This window comes from Sceloporus undulatus, chromosome 5, assembly GCF_019175285.1.
Source record: "Sceloporus undulatus isolate JIND9_A2432 ecotype Alabama chromosome 5, SceUnd_v1.1, whole genome shotgun sequence".
Lineage (NCBI taxonomy): Eukaryota > Metazoa > Chordata > Lepidosauria > Squamata > Phrynosomatidae > Sceloporus > Sceloporus undulatus.
The window spans coordinates 111016258-111038843 of record NC_056526.1 but is presented as its reverse complement, the minus strand read 5'-3'; the positions used below and the strand labels follow the sequence as shown (position 1 = coordinate 111038843).

General features: G+C 41.0%; 1 protein-coding gene across 1 annotated transcript in view; it reads right to left on the bottom strand.

Moving 5' to 3' along the window:
- Positions 1-8699: 8699 nt before the first annotated feature.
- Positions 8700-22586, bottom strand: part of PHYH (phytanoyl-CoA 2-hydroxylase) — a 63344-nt gene continuing 49457 nt past the window's right edge. Inside the window, exons 2-6 of the mRNA XM_042469661.1 lie at positions 12584-12639; positions 11757-11867; positions 11110-11278; positions 9348-9429; positions 8700-8875 (exon numbers count right to left, since the gene is read on the bottom strand). Of these exons, the coding sequence (XP_042325595.1) occupies positions 8700-8875; positions 9348-9429; positions 11110-11278; positions 11757-11867; positions 12584-12639 (594 nt within the window). The remainder of the gene's footprint in view (positions 8876-9347; positions 9430-11109; positions 11279-11756; positions 11868-12583; positions 12640-22586) is intronic.

The window sequence follows — 22586 nt, the reverse complement described above, 5'->3', positions numbered from 1 at the left end:
ACAAGAGATTGCCTGCATTTAAAAAACAAACAAACAATATGCCAACAGTCTGAAATTGTTGTGAAACGCCTTTCCAATAAGAAAATGAACAGGTTGCATACCTGTAACTGTAATTTTTCAAGGGGTCATCTATGATCTCACACATTGTAGTTTTCCGCGCTTGCGCAGTGTAGCTTTGCAACCTTCTAGACTAGATCATAGTAAAATTTCTGGTGGTAGCTCCGCCCACCCTCCATTTGGTCTCCACTTTCCTCGCAGTTACAAGGACACTGAATGGCACCATACTATGAACCAAGAAGCTAGGGACGATGGAGGAGAGGATGGGCAGGTTTGTGTGAGATCACAGATGACCACTCAAAGAACCACTTACAAAAATGCAACCTGTTCATCTTCTTTGTGGTCTCTGTGACTCACACATTGGGGAGATTAGTGAGCTATAACATACGGAAGAGAGAGAATCTTGCCCAAGCAGAAATTGAACGATAAATTATGCATCATGATAATAACACAAAAATTTTTACTGACAAATAGTATGGCACTTAAAAAGGTAAATGGAGTCAGTGCAATGCTGATAGAATAGCTCTCCCAAGATCTCAATCTAGTATCTACTCTGTAATGGGAAATGAATGAAAAGGTTGTGACCAGATGGCTGCCTTGCAGATCTCCTCCAAGGGAATTCCTTAGAAAAGCTGATGATGTGGCTACCACCTCGGTAGAATGGGTCTTTGTGTCAGTGGCTCCTTGCATGTCAGTTTACAGGCTAAATGGATAGCCAAAACCACACATTTGGAAAATCTTTGAGGTGAAACCAATTGGCCTTTTTTGGAAATCTGGTCTTAAAACTACCTTGTTGCAATAGAATCACAAATATGGTGGATCTACACATAAAGCACAAAGTTCACTTGCCCTTCGAGCTGACGTGATCGCAAATAAAAAGGCCATTTTCCAGGAAAGCAGATGCAAGTCATGAGCTCAAAGGGGCTCCTCGATAGTTGAGACAAGACCAATTCAAGGCTCCATCCCAGCATTGGCCCTAGTCCTGGGTGGGCGAAAATTCTTGAAACCTCTAAGAAACTGTTGGACCAATGAGTCCCGAAAAAAAGACCGTAAACCCAATCATCTGGGGTAAAAGGAAATGGCAGTCACAGAAAATGGAGAGAAGACAACGGGAGCTTTTCACCAGCAGGGGACAGCAGAAACTGAGAAAATGTCTGGTATGTGCAGAGGTTGGTGACAATTCTTGAGATGTGAGAAATTTACAGTATTTGTCCCACTTATGGGATTATGACTGGTGTGTAGATTCTTTATGGGTGGCTTGCAACACTCAGTGGACCAAATCAGGTAAATAAGAACAGTCATAGAATCATAGAATCATAGAGTTGGAAGAGACCGCAAGTCATCCAGTCCAACCCCTCTGCCATGCAGGTAATCTCAATCAAAGCATCTCCGACAGATGGCCACCCAGACTCTGTTTAAAGAGCTCTAAGGAAGGAGACTCCACTACACTCCGAGGGAGTTTGTTCCACTGTCAAACAGCCCTTACTGTTAGGAAGTTCCTCCTAATGTTGAGGTGGAATCTCTTTTCCTGAAGCTTGCATCCACTGTTCCATGTTCTAGTCTCTGGAGCAGCAGAAAACAAGCTTGCTCCCTCCTCAATATGACATCCCTTCCAGTATTTAAACAGGGCTATCATATCACCCCTTAACCTTCTCTTCTCCAGGCTAAACATCCCCAGCTCCTTCAGTCGTTCCTCATAGGACATGGTTTCCAGACCCTTCATCATTTTAGTCGCCCTCCTCTGGACATGCTCCAGTTTCCCAATGTCCTTTTTGAATTGTGGTGCCCAGAACTGGACGCAATATTTCAGGTGGGCCTGACCAAAGCAGAATATAGTGGCACTATTACTTGCCTTGATCTAGACACTTTACTTTTATTGATGCAGCCTAAAATCACATTGGCCTTGTTAGCTGCCGCATCGCACTGTTGACTCATGTTCAATTTGTGGTCTACTTGGACTCGCAGATCCCTCTCACATGCAGTTTCATTCAGTCAGGTGTCCCCCATCTTATATCTGTGCATTTCATTTTTCTGCCCTAAGTGCAGTACCTTACATTTCTCCATGTTGAAATTCATTTTGTTAGCTTTGGCCCAGCTTACTAATCTATTAAGGTCATTCTGAAGTTTGATCCTGTCCTCAGGGGTATTAGCTACTCCTCCTAATTTGGTGTCATCTGCAAATTTGAACAGTATACCCCCAATTCTGTCATCCAAGTCATTGATAAAGATGTTGAATAACACTGGCCCCAGTACAGAGTCCTGTGCGACCCCACTGATCACTTCTCACCAGGATGAAAAGGAGTCATTATTGAGCAGCCTTTGGGTTCAGCCCATCAACCAATTACAAATCCATGTAACAGTTACATTGTCTAGCCCACATTTCACTAGCTTATTTGAAAGAATGTCATGGGGAACCCTTTCAAAAGCCTTACTGAATGATACCACATCTTGTGATCAACGGACTGGATCTGGTTGTAATTCTCTTAATTTCAAATTCGCCAAGCCATGAAATGAGGAGTCTCCAAGTCAAACCTGACTGTTGTAAATTATCAGAAGTTGGAAGGAAGATGAAGTTGAAGGAATTGTCCCTTAGTCAGCTGCAGAAGGGTGGTGAACCATGCTTGACCACAGCGGTCACAATCACATTTGACCTGTCTCTCTGGAGTTTTGACACCACACTGGTGACAATGGAAATGGTGGAAACACATATGGTGTCTTTCCCAACCATGAATGAAGAAATGTGTCCCTTTTGGGATCTCCCCGACCTGTCCTTGGAGCAAAAGAGGGTGTGTTGTTCATTCTTGTACTTGGCAAACAGGTCAAGTTGTAGGGTCCACCACCAAGCAAAGAGATCCTGCATGGCGTGATGGTGTATGGTCCATTCGTGGCATGATATGGGTGAGCAGCTGAGTTCACAGGTCAACGGGTTATCCTCCCCACGGAGGTAATGTAGCATGATGCCCCTTAGAATGCACCAGTTCCAAATGCGAAAGGTAAAATCCAGTAGTGTTTTGGACCTTGTGCCGTCCTGTTTGTTTATGCAGTACATCATTGTAGTGTTGTCCATAATCACCTGTATTGCTTCTCTGTCAGAAGTGATTCGAAGGTTCGGAGGGCTTTTTGTACTGCCATAATCTAGTATGTTGATATGTAGAGATCTAGTATGTTCATATGTAGGGATCTTTTTGAATTCATCCATACACCCTGGATGCACAGATCTTGGACATCTGTGCCCCAACCTTTCATTGGAGCACCTGAGGTGATGGCTAGGTGAGGTTGTGGGGGGGAGGAAGGGCATGCCTGCAAATATGCTGGGTGGAGCCATCACCCTAGGGTGGGCGAATGTATCTGGGCATTATGAGTCTTTTTTCCAGTGGGTCGTGGAGTGGCTCGAAGACCGCTATGAACCAGCTTTGAAGGGGCTGGAATTGAAGACTTGCCCTGGGAGTTACAGAAATGGTGACAGCCATGTGGCCCAGGAGAACTTGGATGTGGCATGCTTGTAACCTCTTGGATTGCCGGCAGCATAGAACTAGGGTGAACAGAGTCCAAAACCTGGTCTTTGGGAGGTAAGCTTTGGCTGAAACTGAATCCAGGATCGCTCCGGGATCATCTGAGGTAGGACCAAACTAGACTTTTTGAAGTTGATCTCAAGGCCAAGGATATCCATCAAACTCAGAATATAAGGGACCTGACGTCGGAGAAGGTGGATGGAATGGGCATTAAGAGTCAATTGTCTATCTAAAGGTAAACTGTTGAACCCAAGCTGCCACTACTGACATGAGTTTTGTGAAAATTCTCAATGTGGAGGCCAAATGGTAGGACCCACACGTAAATAGAGAATCTCCAATTGCCAACAGGAAATGATGATGTGAGGGATGAATCCCTATATGAAAATATGTGTCACGCAGATCTAGAGTGGCGAACCAATGACCCTGTTGTAAAAAAGGAAGGATAAATGGCATTGTAACCATGTGAAACTGACAGTATCAGATGAATGAATGCAGATGTCTTAAGTCCAGGATAGGTAGGATCCCCTGTCCTTCTCTATAACGAAATAACAGGAGAAAAAACTTGACTGACGGCTCGAACAAGAATTCTTTCTATGGCTCCCTTTTGTAACAAGTATGATATCTTATCTTGAAGGATTGATCGAGGAGTGTTTCATAAACAGATGGCCGGTAGGAGGATAAGCATCGAACTCAATGCAGTAGCCTCTGTTGGCAATGTCCAAAGCCCACACATCTATGGTAATCGACACTCAGGTGTGGTAAAATCCAGCCAATCTGTCTCCAAAGAATGTCGGCCATAGGAGAAGGTGAGTCTTGGGTGGCCAGGGATTTCTCCAAAATATGTCATCCAAGGAATCCTCTGAGTCAGCACTACCATCTGCTGATGACCCCAAGTGCAAAGTAGGAGCAGGGTGTTCTTGGCCCGAAAGACTCCTGCCTAGTCGGAAAATCCTCATGTGTGCAATCCCCTCCGCAGTACCTCTCACCTCTTCCTTGGGAACTTCCTGACCGTGCTGTATCATTAGGGAAAGGACTCTTATGTTGCAGGCATGACTTAGTAGCATAAGTTGGGCACATATGTTGTGAGTGTGATTTGGAGGCAGATCTCCGATGTGGAGCTGACTGCATTATAATTGACCTGGGCAATGAGTGCTCCTGAACAGAGTGATGGTATAGGAGTTCATTGACATGACTTCTATCCCAGTAGTATCAAGACTGGTGGTTATGGTAAGGGTCTCTAAAGGACAGCAGAACAGGTGAGTATTAAGGGTATCCTCCATACTGTAATTCATAATCTCACCTGGTCAGGCTGTCATGGTGAATATGTTCTATCACCCTAATATAATATCTTGAATCCACACAATGTGAGAGAGAAGACGAGGATCGAGAGGACATGATCGAAGGTGATACCAACAAAACTGCCGAGGTCTGGGTGATGAACGAAGTCGGGGGCTTCCCAAACATGCAGAAGGACCAGGTTCATATGGCCTGGCCTGAAGAGGAGTCAGGGAATGTACTTGTCAGCCGGAGGGTCTTGGTGATCTGACCTGAGGAGACCTAGTAGGGTACTGTCAGTTAAAGTAGCCCTGCTGACGCCATGATGCCTCAGGGTCAAACAGCCAAGAAAATAAAACCGAGGGAGATTTCCGAAAGAATATAACAAATCCAAACCAAGTTGTTATTGCCAAAGAAAAGCTAGCAGAAAAAAACAAAGTCCAATAATTAACTGTAGCTGAAAGAGAAATTTAGCCGAGAAGGGTTTCTATGCTGCTGCTCACAGAGTAGGCAAAAAGGAACTGAGAGGACTAAGCGGGAAAGCAGAGACAAAATGGATAATAGGTGGAGCTACCGCTCCAAAAGTTACTAAGATCTCATCTAGAAGGTCCCAAAGTTACACTGCACAGGCACAGGACACCCCAATGTGTGAGTCACAGAGACCACAAAGAAGAAACAAGGATAGACATAACTAACATGAGATCTTGATCATCTCCCAAATTCATGTGAAATCCATAACAGCTGTCTGTGGAGAGCATGCAAATGTTGTTTACATTGCCACTGAAACACATAGAGAACATACACTTAGGGATCTTCAGCTGAACGGAGGATGGCCAACTATTTTATTTTTGTTGCTGTTGACACCTCAAGGGGGGAAAAACTCACCAGCCAGCAACTTCAACTAGCATCTTACCTTTCGAAACCCTTCAGTCTTATTCATCCCGGAGCCATGGATTAGTAAGGGATGGAAAAACACTGTGTCTCCTTTCTCCATAGCAAGGTGGACCCTTGGGATACTTTTATCATAGTCACGTACTCCATGGTAAAATATGTTTACACCACCCTAGAAAATCAACATAAAAATTCACTTCTAAAGTCTTACGCTTTTGGAATATTGACATTTCAAAACCAGAAACTTTAAAACTGAGTTACAGGCTTAAGGAATGGTGAAGCGAGATCAAAACAAGATCCATGAACCCAGCATTCTAAATTCATGTTATGCCAACCGATTTCTCCACAATACAAAGAGTTTTCCCAACCAGTACAACTAATGTTTTTAGTACTTTCTTCCATTGTAACATCAAGCGTATGCCATATATACACAACTATAAGTCGACTTTATGTATAAGTCAAGGGCAGATTTGGTGGCCAAAATTATGGATTTTGCCATGACCCGAGAATAAGTTGAGGGTAAAAGTTGGAGGCTTCTTCAAGGTGTGCACATGTGCGCATGGCAAGAGGGACTGTAATTGAGGCTTTTTTGCTGCAGCATACTTTGGTTTCATCCTTGACTGTGGAGACAGCAGCAACCAGAGGGAGCAGAGGGAGACTCTGTTTGTTTGTTTATTTAGGCATTTATATCATGCCCTTCAGCCCTAATGGCTCTCAGGGCGGCTTACAATTGCTATTTTTAATCAGACAGTTCCCTGCCCTCAGGCTTACAATCTAAAAGATACGACACAAAAGGAGAAGGAAATGGTGGAGGGAAAGGGGATGAGGTCCAGTGGTTCTTCTCTCCCACTGAGGCCTGGACCAAGACAGATTTGTTTGTTTGTTTAACAGTAATCAACCACCCAGGACTCTTTCTGCTTGGCTCAAGAGAGAAAGAAACCCTCTCTCTACCGCATGGGGAAATCTGAAATTGCTGCTATCACATTACCATACTGACTCGTAAATAAGTCGACCTGGGATTTTGGTGTCGATTTTTGGGCATACATTTTTTGACTTATAGACAAGTATATACGGTAATTTGCAGTTGTTATTAGGCCAGTGGGCCATGATTTAGATTATGTTTATAGGACAGAGATATGTTCCGCTGATTTTCAGTTTGGGAAAATTCTTTTGTTACCTCTAGTAAGAATTATCATTGAATTATATGTATACCGAAAAAGGTTTGGAATCCTCCTTTGAAGTTACTAGGAAATAGTACCACTAGTTTCTATTCCTTTTGGAAAACTAGCCAGTTACATCCCTCTAGTATTCTTACATCTATAAAATTTGAAGCGTGTCATTACATTGAATTTTCATATCATACAGATATCTCCATGATAGTGCAAAACACTGCTGGCAGAAGCTGGCACAAAGATGTGAAAGTACAAGATGGGACCAACTTTGCAGATAATGTTTCAGAGAAATAATATAACGAAGGTGCAAAGGCAATTTCAAAGGGACTCCATGATAAAATAAATGTCTGAGCCAGTTTAATGTTATCTTCAATCAACTAATTTAATACCATCTTCATTTAACTGAAAATAGTATTTACAAGTTACAAACTGAGAAAAACACTCCATACTCAAATAAAAACACTTTTGCATTTTACACCAGCTTGGTTTGGGGTTAACACTAAACTATGATTTAAGGATATATGCTCATGTCTCAGATTTGTGTACTCCCTCTCAATCCTGATGAAGAGAATGGAATACTGTACTAAACTATGGTTAACTATGGATCACAACAGACCGGCATTAAAAAAACGGCTTCCAGGCATCTTGGGGGCATGGTGTACACACAATGCATGCCCTCAAGATGCCCAGAGGGTGGCTTCATGCCACCCCACTGCCCACACATGGACCAGCTTCCGGGAGCTCCAGCAGTGCAGTGTTTAGACTCTGCACACTGCTGGAACACTTTAAAGTCAGGTTCCAGCTGCCGCAAGCCCAAAAACTGTTTTTTTTTGCTGGCACAAAAAGGCTCTTTGCCGCTTCTTTTTCAGCCAGCAAAAAGGCAGATTGGGGCCATGGAGTTCAGTTGCCACAGCCCCAATTCGGCTTTGTTGGGGGCAGCATCAAGCTGCCCCTTTGGGACAGTCTGTTTCACGCCTATACCCAGCTTTTTTAACTGAAAAAAAATTTTTTTTCAAGCTGTGGATGCAAACACTGTGAATAAGGAGGGCCAAGTGGAATAGCTAAATACAGTGGAACCTTGTTATACGCTGGGGTTTGGTTCCAAGATCCCCCATGGATAACAAAATCTGTGGATGCTCAAGTCCCATTAAATATAATGACATAGCAAAATGGTGTCCCTTATAAATATACATTTTCAAACTGTGGATGCTTGAATCCGTGTATAAGAAATCCATGTATAAGAAGGGCTGACTGTAAATAAGCAAACTCTGCAGGATGATAGCAAATTTGGTGTCCAAATACAGTCAGTCCTCCATATCCACAGATTCAAGAATCCACTGCTTGAAAGAATTTTTAAAATACCTTGATTTTGCCATTTTATATGAGGGATACCATTTTACTATGCCATTGTATTTAATGGGACTTGAACATTCATTGTAATCCAAAAAAAAAAACCCCCGGGGGGGGGGGGTGGGGGGTCCTGGAACCAAACCCCACCAGATACCAAGGCGACTGTATAACCAGAGAAGAAGGCTAAGATTATTCAGATTGTAACTCAATGGAAAGGATGATAATACTGGTAAAATGGAACACAGTGGAAAAAGAGAAGACTGTACCTCAAGTGGATTGACTCAGTCAAGAATGAAGGGCCTGAGTTTTCAAAACCTGAATAGAGCAACTGATGACCTTATGAGGTCTCACATTCTTAGGGATGTCATATGTCAAAGTCCAATTTGATTGTAAATCTCACTCTTCTATCTTGCATACATATGTGTGCACACACAGAGAGACTTTACCTCCACTCAGGATAATCATGCTGTTTCAGAGTCTCCTTATGTGATCCCGGCAACACTACAGGCAGCATTGCTGCGTCAATCTTCTCCAGGCAGTCCAGCGCAAACAATGCGATCTGCAGGTCGAATGGAAAAAATGCAAATCCGAGTGCATTGGATGGCGAAGTCTTCTTTCCTGCAATAAATATTTGTATTGCATAGTTGCAGATTTGTTATCAAAATTGTGTCAATATTAAGCTTCCTATGATAATGACTGATATTTTCATCCATTTTAGACTAAACACTTCCCCTCCAGCGGGAAAACAGCAGAACTATAATTCATAAATAATTTTAAAAGCAGAATATACTGAAGTTTGCCAGTCCAAACCTGGTTCTCAAAACCACCCTGCTTTTCATCAGTTGGGGAGTTCTGTGTGAGGTTTTGTGGGGGTTTTTGTTTTGTTTTTGATATTTATATTTTGTATATCTTCTGTCATGGAATTCATGAACCACTAAACGGCAATACAATTTAGACTTTTATCACAGTAATCAACTGTCCGTGTTTAAATTTAGCGAAAAGGGGAAACATCAAATCCAACTCTATTTTAATATAACAATGTCTGCTGGACTGAACATTTTAAATTCTCGTTTGTTCAAAAATTCCTTACCAAGATCTGGAGGTTTATTAATTAGCATGGTGTGCATAGCCATGATGTTTGGTCCTGTAAAGCATTCGACATATTTCAGTATCTAAAGCAAAGAATATATCTCATGAAATGTGTATTCAAACTTGCTATAGGATATAAAATCACATGATGCGAGCAGCAGCTGACTTAGCAGTAGCAATACTCAAGGAGATGTATTTCAATAATAAACCAAATGCTAAAGAAGTAGCTAGTTTTATGCACAGCTCTTAGACTTTTACATCTGTTTATAAAATTGATGTTTTGTGTAAAACCAAGCAACATCCAGGTTTTGTTCACAATCCATATGATATGTTCTTGTGCACACGTTCCAATGAACTGAATGTGAACTACACAAGGAAAATCCCTCCCACTCCGCAGCAGAGCTGTGTGATGTCCCCTTTCACTGATTTACACTTAACATAGCAACTTAATATCATGGCGCTCATCAGACATTTATTCCACTAATACAGGCACTGGCAACTGCAGTAGGTCCAAGTATCAGCTTTTTAACTCGGGACTCTCTAGGGCAGGGGTCGGCAACCTATGGCCCGTGGGCCAGATCCGGCACGGCGAGGCCTTGGGACCGGCCCCAGCCCAATCCTACCGCCGATTGCTGCCCCTGCTGCAGCTTCTGCGCCGCTCTGGGCACCATTTTGAATTCGGCCCCCCAGTTGTCTGAGGGACAGCAACCCGGCCCCTGGCTCAAAAAGGTTGCCTACCCCTGCTCTAGGGGATGCACAGACTGTCAAATGTCCCAAAACATAAAAATAAACAATAGCTTTTTAAAATGACAAACAGTGAAGAGCTCCTCCCCCAACTATTTAAAAGTTGGATTTCAATTCCTGGAGGCTTGCAAGAGAACCAATTTGCCTTTCTGGATTTTTTTTGCAACAAAAAGGAGCAGTCTGGGGGATTCTAGAGGGATCGAGGCCCCTTTATAGGGACAACATGCGACCCCACAACTGCACACTGTACACCTCTGCACAAGACCTTGGGTACAAGCAGCAAAAAGTGGGCTCTTAGCTGTAAGCATTTACCACCCCTATTAATGTCAAAATAGATAGAATCTGTAAGCAGATATAATGTGGGCTATTTGTTTTAAAAAATTTAAAATAGTTTATGGGAATTATACTAGGAGTTCACCACTAGGAAAATGCAGGAATTGTTTGCTCATGTTGTTCTTTCAAGTGAAATCTCTCCTGAAACTATTTGCCCTGTAAAGTATAGAGAAACCACAAATAACCCTGCACATTTTCCCTTGTGGTCCATTTTTAAAAAAGGAAAATATCATGGTTATATATTAAAGTTTACTCAGGAAATAATTACAAATTAAACATACATTTTAAAATATTATTGTTACAAATGGAGTTACAAGGTCCTGACCTATGAAGAACACCTGAACTTACAAGTAATCACTTTACTTTTGCCAATTCATGAAGAGCAGGCCAAAACAAAACAAAAAACAATTAAAAACAAGAAAAATATGTATTAGTAAACCAAAGAGCTAGCACTCAGGGATACCAGGATTCAAATCCCTGCTCAGCCATTGAAACCCACCTTGGACAAGTCACACGCTTTCAACCTCAGAGGAAAGCAAATGACAAATTCATGATGAACAAATCATGCCAAGAAAACCCTGTGACAGTGCAATCCGAGGCAAGCTTAAGTCAGAAACACCTTGAAGGTGTTCAAATACCCTTATTAAAATGCAGACAGTTCCAGTCTTCACCATATTCCTTTTTACCTGAGGCAAAGTGCAGTATCTGAAGAGTTCTTCATCTTCTACAAAATCCTGTATTTTTGAAACTGCTTTCTGATCAAGAAGAAACTCTGACTTGGCAATTGCAATATCTCTCATGATCATCAGTCCAGGTACTTTCACCTCATTTTGGCAGATCTTTATGAACTCATTTCTGGACAAAAGATTTTTAAAAGGGATGAAGGTCAGTTGACAATTAGTAAAACAATTCTGTTGTCATTAAAACAATTAACTGAATGTTTCTACTAAGAAAAAAGTATGGATAACAACTACAGTAGAAGCAAGTGAAATTCTTTGTTGAGGGCCTTTTTCTGCCCCTGGAACCTTCAAGAACCATATGGACTACCAACAATGGCAAACAAACACCAGAAGTGACTGGACGTCTACCTCTGGTTTTGAGAAATTGGTATTTTATTATAAATATTCCCTGTAACCTGTTTTAAAAGACAAATTGCCATTCCTAGAAGTTTCCAATGGGAGCCAGCACAGTGGTTTGAGCATTGGACTACAACTCTGGAGACCAGAGTTCAAATCACTGCTCAGCCATGAAAACCCATTGGGTGACTTTGGGCATGTCACATTCTCTCAACCTCAGAGGAGGGCAAAAGCTAGAAACCAGACTGGACTTTTACCTGAAATGTTCAATATCCTCACTGGAAACCAAATTTTTTATGACTAGATAGCCATTCTCCTCATAGAAATGTCTTTGTTCTGGGCTAAGAAGGTTATTATCCAACGTATAACTGTGAAGACATCAAAAGAAATAAAAGTCAAAGTAAAAAAGATCAGAATGATAAGATTGAACTGAAAATAACATGCAAAAAACATCAGTCTAGTTGTTTCTGGAATGAATGACACGGGGGAGGGGGGAGATAAGCACAGACTTATTGATAAGGAAGACTTTATCCAATGATACTCCATGACCCCACTGATAATGCAGCAGAGACCTAATAAATAATTTGTCCCTGAACCTTTGGCAGCAATTAACAATCTAGCTCAGGCTATCTTGGTGCTCGGTGGCTGAACAACCAGCAATGGTAGGGGAGCTTTCCTGAATGATGGCTCATACTCTGCAAGTGTCCGTCCCCAAAACTAGCAGCATTTGAAAAGTGTTCTGTTCAAAGTGCGGTGTAACGTGTCTCATGCCCCAGAACTTTCTGAAATTCAAGAAAGTTCCATGTACGAACCCTATGAAAAATGAGAATGTTTCCCTTTTAAAAATACTGGAGAATAGTGGACAATTATTATTTCTTCTCCCACCCCGGTAATTATTTTCAGAAAGGATTGCATGCTCAAAGAAAAAAATTCATTGCTGGTCAATGAACCCAACATTATCAAAAATTCACTAAAATCCTAGCTTAGATTCCTAATGCATCCGTTTTTCTTATTGACATACAAAATCTGACAACATTTCAGCTATATTTTCATGCAAGAAGAAATAGGACAAAACTACACCTACCGGAACTGCGTTGGATATTTCCCAGTAGCAACTTGGGCAGAAGTAGGAAATGGTGACTTGAGAGCAAATTAAGGAAATAAAATGTAGATTGGAAATTGCCTTATGGAGACTTAAAATTGCAGACTTAAAATTGCAAGAATTCTTGTCATAAAAGAGTTATTTATTGTTTTGCACTGTTTTAAAATCTTTAATAAAAAGAGGAAAGAAACTAATAATACAGCGTAGCATATTAAGCTGATGTGTGCCCTTTAGAAATAATATGGAACAACAGTTCCTGTGAAGAAAATTGACTGAGTGTAGAAATTATTAATCTGTACCATTATCTGCCTTTCCAAATAACTCAGGACAGTATACATGAGCATACCCAACAAGATCTCAGGGAAGGCTACAAAAAGAAACAGCGGCTGGGACAATGTCACTCAATGAATTTTGAGCAAGAAGTCAAGCGCAAATCTGTGTACAAGTGGTGTGTTGTATTTTTTAAATCTTTTACTGTAACAATATATTTTAAAATGTGTTAAGTATTTTTAGGTGTCTAAGGTCCAAAACACACCGCAGAAATAATCCAGTCTGAGACAGCTTTAACTAATCTGGCTCAATGCTAAGAAATTCTGGGAATTGTAGTGTTTGTGAGACATTTAGCTTTCTCTGTCAGAGAGCTCTGGTGCCACAATAAACTGCAATTCCCAGGGTTCTCAGTTAAAGCAGTCTCAAACTGGATTATTTCTGCAGTGTGTTTTGAACTTTAATTGTTTAAAAAAATAAGATTGATATTTAATTATTTTTAACTTTTATAAATTAATATTTTTATTGGATCTTTTAAATTTTATTGTAATCTGCCTTGAATCCTATTTTGGGAGAAAAAACAGGATATAAATCCAATCAATCATATTAAAATCATCTGTTTGTATTTCTCTGCAAAGAGGGAAGCATAATCTAAAGGCCACTGACACTTATGAAGATTTATAGATATAATTTCACATGTATATATGAAGACTACCACCCCTACTTTTAAGAAATTACTTATGAAGATTTATAGATATAAATCCCCTACTTTAAAAAAAAATACTTGTACAAAATGATGTCAGAAGTGACTATAAATATGAGGACTTGTAGTGTTATAGTTATATCTCTGTAGATGCTCCAGTCTTGTGTAAATAAAGAAGCCTACCTACACGATACTTTCTGATGGTACAGTATTTATAGACAACTTTCCAAAGTGCTGAGTAGTGCTTGCTCATTATACAGTATTAACATGCTGCCAAGAAGCACCATTTAGGAGATGATCACAGGGGTGGCAGCAACTCTATGGTTACAAATATATCTAAAGATAGTTGACCTATATTTTGACAGCATATAATTTCAGAGGATTTTTAGTTCCAGTGCAAAATTAAATTTCTATTTCTCCCTAACACTTTTCTCTGGACACCAAAATTCTGGAAAGCCACTGCGAATTTACACATAACAACATGCTGTGACTGCGGAATACACTTTATCTCACTTTCTCTCTCAATATCTCTTAATCTTTCTGCTAAGATTCTGTGTGAATGTGGTCTGCTTTCCTTATAAGCTGATTTGGCCAAAGGAAAAACAGATTCACAGTAGTTTAGATCACTCAATATATGCTGTACATAACAATGTTGCGCCTGTAGCACTGAGTTGGCTGCTCTTCTTCTACTTTAGGCAGATCCTTATTCACACACACTTCAAACAGGTAATCTCTTTTTATGATCAGAGATGCTTTTCAGTTGGTGTTGGTATAATAACAGAAGGCTTTTTCATCCAGCAGTTACTTCTGATAATGAACAAGCTCATTTCTCTCTGAAATCTACCACCCCACTTTCCATGCTGTCACAAAAGCTTTTCATGCCATCCAGGGCAGAAGAGGAGAGGCAGATAGGGTTCTGTAATGTATAGAAAGGGCCAAAAACTACATCCTCCCCAATATAGCTAAAGTAACTTTTTGCTTAATAAAGCAGATAAGTAACTCTGGAAGGGGGGAATCTCCATTTTCTCCCACTGACCAAACAAAAGTGGCTGGAAAGCACTACTGAACTTTCACAGTGCAAATCATACACGACAGCTGCAAAAAAAATGAACTGATTTTTCCTTTGAGTAAAATGACTTGCTTTTACTACAGCCTCCCACAGTTCAATCACACAATAGCAACAATGTCCTGTGGGAGGGGGAAACAGTATCCTGCCACTTTGGGCCTAAAACTAAGGAAGCTAAGGCTAGAATCCAACATGTGTTCTGCATTCCACTGTTTCCATCAGTGGAGTCAGGCCTTTCTTCTCCCCTTCTTCTTCCTCCTGAAGTCCTTATGTGCATCCTAAAAACAGGCTCCAGCGCTTCCTAGGTCTCTGGAGCAACTCTGGAGCAGGGATCTGATTTCTTTCTGAGAGCACACAAGGGGCTGCAACTGGGAAGGTTCTGCTGATGACAGTGCACCAGTGGATCCTGTAAGACATTTTGTAATGCAGTATATAATTTAAATAATAATAAAACATTGCTGTTGCAGATATGATAAGTACAGCATTTGAGAATATTTCATATCTTTCTATCAATTGTACTAACTTAGCAAGCTTTTTTCTGAGAATGCCATGTTGGCAATAACAGAAATATTCTTTTTGTCCAAGATGTGGGTTTTTTATGTCCAGGTTTTGTTGTTTCAATTAACACATGTAAACTTCTATATTTCTATATTGAAGTGATGGAGAACCTTTTAGAGACCGAGTGCCCAAACTGCAAAAAGAGTGAAAAACAGCATGAAGTGAACTGTTAATTTTTGTATTCAAACTGTGAGAAATTCCAGAATACTACTAAATATGTTCAGTCACCTTTTGCCCCTTGTTTAAAAGGCTGAGGTAGGAGAGAGTACTGTCGAGCAATAACCTTTAGATTATTATTTGCTTTTAGATCATTGCGCATCTCTTATGTAACAACAAGAAGTACAAAGTAGAGAACTGCAAGTACAGAACAATAAACAAAAAACCACTATAGCAGTTCTAAAATGTAATAGGAAAAACACTGAGAAAGATATCCCAGCCTATCTGTAAGGATGGCATCTGAGAGATGGTACACTCCCATACACAACCTGTCTGAAATGAGTTCAAGTTACCTTCAGTCACAAAGTCATATCAGTGTGTGTGTGTGAGGGGGGGCTTCAAGTCACCTGTCAACTTTTCATAGGGTTTTCTTAGACAATTAATATCCAGAGCAGTTCTGCCAGCTCCTTCCTCTGAAATAATATAGTCTATAACAGCTACAGGCACATGATATTGCCTTGCAGTTGTCCTCCTCACCTTCTTCTGCAAGGTTTCTCTACTTTTAACAACTGCTTGAGGGTTAATTCAGCAAGTGAAGCGTTTCTTATTGCCTATTGCATGTCATGAAATAACGGCATTTAAAATACCAGGATGTTACATTGTTATATTAACTGCTATACTAGTTAATTAATTAAAACATGGGAACATAAAAAGAAGAGCTCAGCTGGATCAGAGCAAAAAACCCATCTGCATCCCATACCGTTTGTCTCCAAAACACACTGCAGAAATCATCCACTTGAACTGCCCTGGCTCAGTGCTAAGAATGATGGGAATTGTAGTGTTATTGTGGCACTAGAGCTCTCTGACAAAAACTACAGTTCCAAAAACACCTACAATTCCCAAAATTCACTAACACGACAGTTAAGGCAGCCTCAAATTGAATTTGAGTTGGCAGTTAAGCAGTCTCAAACTGGATTAATTTCTGCATTGAGTTTGGGACCAGAATGACTCAACCGTAATGAAGCTTCCTCTTTTCTGTCTTCTGTTACCAAGCATTATTGTCTTTTCTAGTGAGCCAGTCTCATATGATTGGGGATACAGCATGTTATGTGCGCATTCTAGGCCTTCAGGTTGCCTGTGGATTTGGCGGCCCCATGGATTTATATGGTTTTCTTAAGCACAAGAAATACTGAGAAGGGATTTGCCATTTCTCCTCTGAATACAAGCCTACAGCACACACCATTTTATCTATTACTCTGCAGTGTGTTTATTTGGCCATGATTTAATTTAGGTGCAAAGCTCTTCACTTATTATCGCAACCCAGAGAACCTTGCTATGGGGGGCTAATAAATGTCAGAAGCTAATGTACAATTACAAAGAGGAACTGCACTCCTCTGTTCACTGCCCTAAGAAAGCCTGGCATGCGATATTTAAGAGGCTTTTCCCTTGTCATCATCATCCACATGTATACACAAACAATAACAACATGATGAAATTGTAACACATGGCAGCCCTTCCGTGGAAGGAGTTATTCTCATCCCACTCATTTGCTCTGTTTGGCAGATAAACAGGAAAGCATCAGGTGGAGTCCCCTTATCCAAAATGCTGGGACCCAAAGAGCTTTGGGTTTATTTATCTATTTATTGCATTTTGGAATACCTGTACTGGCATATGCGTACATTAAGAATCTCTTTGTAGAATAGACCCCAAGTCCAAACATGAAATTCATTTACCTTTCACATACACGTATACAATCAGCCGGAAGGTAATGTTATACAGTATTTTAATGTTTTCTGTGTGACAAAGCAAAATTGTGTGCTGTGGAAATACTACTGGTAAGCAACGCTGTCCCTATGCCAGCCACCCATGAGAAAAGGTTTTTGGGTTTTGGAGTATTATTTTGACATTTTGGACCAGGGAGACTCAACCTGTACTCCCTCAAAGATTTCTCTTCAGTGCTGGTTTGCTGACAGTTAAAGAAGCGGCGACTCAAACTAGAGCTGTCCATCTAAAAGCAAAGATGCCTCCTTGAATCCTAAAACAGCACTTGCCTGCAAACAGAACAGGAATAACTTATTAACATATCCTCTCATTAAAACACTTTTTCTCTTCCTGTTTCCTCCTGATTATTTATTTATTATTTATTTATTTACAGTATTATTATTTCATTTTATTTTTATTCCGCTTTCCCCAAGTGGACCACCCAACACACACACAACACAAATAATACCATTTTAACATGGCAATCCTATAAATGAAGGGCCCTCCAAGCCACCCTATCATCAACACTATAATATATATAGATATATATACACACACACATACACTATACATACAAGAGCATTTTCACTTATATACACAATATATAAATATATACACATACACACACATACACACAACAACAATAGTATTCTAACTGTGTGTGTTAGATATTTATATCCACCACAATATATATACCCCACACCACACATAAGCATCTAACTTGTGTGTGTATAATGTATATCTATTAACACCACACTATATTCTAATACCACACACCCAACACACACCCACACACAAATCACAATCTAATAGTACAGTATTTAACTTGCCAATACAGTATAGACTATAATAGCGTTTTGAAGTTAAAACCCATTCTCCCTTCTGGGCAACAACTGAAGAGGCGCAGGAGGAGCCCCCAAACACGGGCAAAGAGGGCCCTCCATCTTGACGGAGAGACCAAAGACACGCGTCGAGACTTGCCTCAGCCAAGGGCCAAGGAGTCCAAGGGAGAGAGGGAGGGAGTCACACTCTCTCAGCCCAGAGTGAGGAGGGCCCATGGCAAACACCCCTCATAGAGGATCATATCCCAGTACATCATAGAATCGCAGGCTGGAGAGACCCCAAGGGCCTCCCACCAGTCCATGCAGGAACTCTCCATCGAAGTGTCCCCGAGTGAGCTTTCCCTCTGACCAAACCTTCCCAAGAGAAGGACCCAGTGAGGGTGGCCATCCATAGAGAAACCGCGGAGGCTATTGCTATAATAAGGAGGGCTGGCTCTCTCTCTCTCCCGAGACAACAAGCCAAGGATACGATGAGGCGGGGCAGAAGATGCCGAGGACAGTCCCCAGCCGGAGGAGGCCCCCTTTTTTTCCCGTCCCCCTCCATCTTCCTCTCCGCAGAGCCAGGCGGCGACTACGTTACAGCTCCACCTCCCTCCTTTTCTCTCCCTCCCAAAGGGAGGGAGACGCCCGCCCTGCCGGGGCTTCGGCCATTCTATTGACCCACTGCACTCTATACTGTACTTAAAAGGGGGCTCTTCCCATTTACTGCCTCCGCCCGTTGCATGCTGGGATTTGCAGTTTCAGGAGGAGGCCTTGGGACTTCTCAGGCCTCGCTGCTGAACTACAAGCCCCAGGATGCAACGGGAAGGCAGCCAGAGCAGTAATAGTAGAACAGTGGCACTATAAGAGGGTAGTCCTGTCAGGTAAATTGTGTGTGTCAGGCCTTGAACCTGAAGCCACACCACTAGGCCAGATGGCCCTCCATGTTAGATGGGAAGATGAGGAATACATACATAAATATATATATATATCTACCCTTCAAAGTGCCTTCTTGCAAAGGGTCACACAGTGGTGAGGATACAATCTGAGCCCCTGCCTCTTTCCCTACACAGCTCTGAGTTCAAAGATATGACCTGTAGTCTCCAGAAGCAGTAGTGGAGACATCTTAGTATACTACGTAAGTCTAAAAGGACCGAAGAAAGGCACACAACAACAACAACAACAAACTGGCAACCCTTGAGACCTCAGGTCCAAAACACACGCAGAAATAACCCATTTGAGACTGCTTCAACTGCCCTAGCTCATTGCTAGGGATGTTGGGATTTGGTATTGTTCGTGAACACTAGCCTTCTCTGTCAGAGAGCTCTGGTGCCACAATAAACTACAGTTCCAGGACCCTAGCACCAGGCAAGGCATCAGTGTAAAGCGGTCTCGAAGTGGGTTATTTCTGCTGTGTGTTTTGGACCTGACTGAAAGAAGTCGGCAGCATGAGCTTTCGTAGAATTTGCTTTTGTGTGTGCATATAATTTTTTATTTATGCCATCATTCAATCCAAAAAGTGACATACAAACATACAATGCTAACACCTCATTCATCCTATACGTTATAAAACACACGTAACACAAATACCTTTTCTTCCTTCTGCCCAAGCCTCGTTCTACTTGATACCAAATGGTCTATTTTATACCTAATAAATTTGTATAACTTTGAATCTCAGGTTGTGTTTTGAAAGTACACATTTCAATGAATTTTATACCCCATGCCTTCCGCAATTCTTCTGTTCAGTGAACCTAGTATCTGGTTGTCTTGAACAAATTTGTACGGTTGTTTAATTCAATTGACCCTTTAAAATCAAATATGTAAATATGCAAATTTATTTCTTACATGTTCTCTTAACTTGGAATTATAATATCTTTCCCAAACAGCTGTAAAACACTCTGAGATTGTTTTTGTACACATTCTTCTGTTTTCCCTCTCATCCAGCAATGCATTTTATCTTACTGCCATTTCATAAACTTTAACCAGCTATTGGGCTACCATTGGTGTTGCCTCTCTCTTCCACATCTTTGCATATACTATCTCAGGTGTAAAGAAGGCTTTAACCTGCTCAGTGGCTCTTGCATTGCAAGTGACAGATGCCACAATGGAATTTGACTAAAGAAAGTTGGGCCTATGTATGCTTTTAGTCGCTCAGATAGCCTGGTCGTCTCTTGCATGCTTCTTTCTCAAGGGATGAAAGATGAGCCATCTTGCAGAGGAAAGGTTAAAGATGGCCATGGTAGACAGTGTTTCAAACTTGGGGAAGATACTGAGTGTGTGATGGTGGGAACGGTATTAGACTTTGAGTATTAGGTTGGAGACCAGACAAGATATGTTCAAGGACCGTAGGAAGTGAAATTTCAATTGGTTCATTACTTCTCTGCATACCTGCATTCCCCAGAATCTCATCCTTGTCTTCCTCCAGCCGTTCCTCATCTGTCATTCCCATCTTGCTCTTGCATCAGAAACTGAAGTGATTCTAATTCCTTTTGAGGTTGAGGTTTCCTATTTGTGGAATATATAATGAACCTTGGTGGAATTAAATTGGAGCTGGAAATGACAGTGGAAAACAATTAGTGACCTGAAAATGTGCTAGTAAAACGATCACTATCATTTCTCCCGACACAGGATAGAGAATCGAGTTCTTGCAAGGGTTGACTTCTCTGCAGGATGAGAAGAATTTACATATTCAGATCTGCACAAGATGCTAAATGCCACTTTTATGGTTCATTCAGAGGTTCAGCCACTCATTGCAAACTTTACTGGCTGTTCCACTTTAACATGTCTAAAGGCATTCTTAAAAAGTGTTGACTTCCTTTGCTCTGCCTACATTATGTTGGAGGTTGGGAGGAGGGCATATAAGGGAAACTTCTGCTGCCCCTCTGTGGCTTTGGAATGGCATGATCATCTTGATATGTGAAGAGGAGCCATAGCTCAGTGGGTAAAACTAATGCTTTGTCTGGGAGGAAAAAAGATTCTAGATCCAGCCTCTTGCATCTCTTGCATACAATGTTTTCAGTTATTGTATGTCTTGACGGGTCTATTGACAGTAAATAAAGACTGAGATTATACCATTTATACATCCCTAGCTATAATGGCAATACATGAGACATAAACAACGAGCAAAATTAATGGGAGGGATGCCCCTAAGAACTGCTGTAAATCCAAGGGCTCCCAAACGATCTTCTGGGCCCCATACAGCTCTTTGTGTGGTTTGCAAACTGGCAGGGAAGGCGCCCAGACAGGAGCCATATGGAAGTTGCTCAGCGCTCTTTGGAAAAAAAGGCAAATGTAAGCATGGTAAATAAACAAACATAAATCTCATTGTAGATAACTGAAGTCTGGTGTGCATACTTTGAGATCTAACAAGCCAGAACTTCAGTCTATCCATGCAATATGTTAACCCACCAAGGCTTTGCCCGTCTGAGACTTAAAATGGGCAAGTCCCATTGGGAATACATGGTTAACAAGAGAAAGGGATTTATAGCGCTGTACAGTTTTAAAATAAGTTTTCAATGGTTTGTATAACATATGTTTCGCACCGTTTAGCAGGGATTCCAAAATCCAAAATTGTCCACACGGGTGGCTGAGAAAATGGCACCTTTGCTTTCAGATACTTAAATGTAAACAAAATTTATTTCATACACAAAATGATTAGCCGCCTTGGCTCCCCGTCTAGGTGAAGGGCAGTATAAAAATGAATGAATGAATGAATACATAAATAAATAAAATGTGTATTTAATTACCTTCAGTCTATGTGTATAAGCTGTAGAAGCACCTACATGAATATCATCAATAGACTTCAGCCCTATTTCCAAGATTTCAAAATCTGAACAAGTCCAAAATCCAAAACACTTCTAGTCCCAAGTATTTTGGATAAGGGAGACCCAGTTTGTCAAAGTCATAATCATAATCATAATTTCATTTTTACCCTGCCTTTCTTGTGAAGTGGGAGCCAGCTTTTACAGTTTCTGATGCAAAGCATTCTTTCGTTCCATTTTATTCCAAGCGGGACCCAAGGTGGCTCACCAAAAGAATCAACTAAAAACAAGAACATTTTAAAACACAATTCAAATCATCCGACTGAAAGCAACGTAACCCATCAATTTGGACCTGGTGGGGAAGTGGTTCAATGGGACAAAATAGAATGGGACATGTTTGTTTTGTTTCCGTGGAGATCATGGAGAATCCTGGCCAAGGTGGGAGTTGAGTCAGTTGAGTCAGTTGAGGCTGAGCGGAGGTTGAAGGTGGACAGACCTCAACAGACTGGAGCCAAAGCATTAATTTGGTTTCAGTCTGATTCATCATTTACGCACTTCTGTTGGCTTCTCTCCCTGTTTCCTACTCATTGTAAGTGCTTTCAAGCCTGGCTTTATTGGTACTTACTACTGCTGTGTGAAGGCATCGCTTTAAACAATGTGGACTGCTTCAGCTCACCTGATAGCATACTTCTTATTCAAAGATTCATTAGTTATGTTAATTGAACTGAATGGTTGTGTTATTTCTTAAATTTCATCTCACCCTTCTCCCAAAAATGGTTGAGAATACAAAATATGGAATTAACATAAGCATTTTTTAAAAGCAAACATGCTGGTAAAAGAAAAGGATGGTGCTGTTCCTTCAGTTGGACGTTAGTCTCAAAGATCTCCAAAA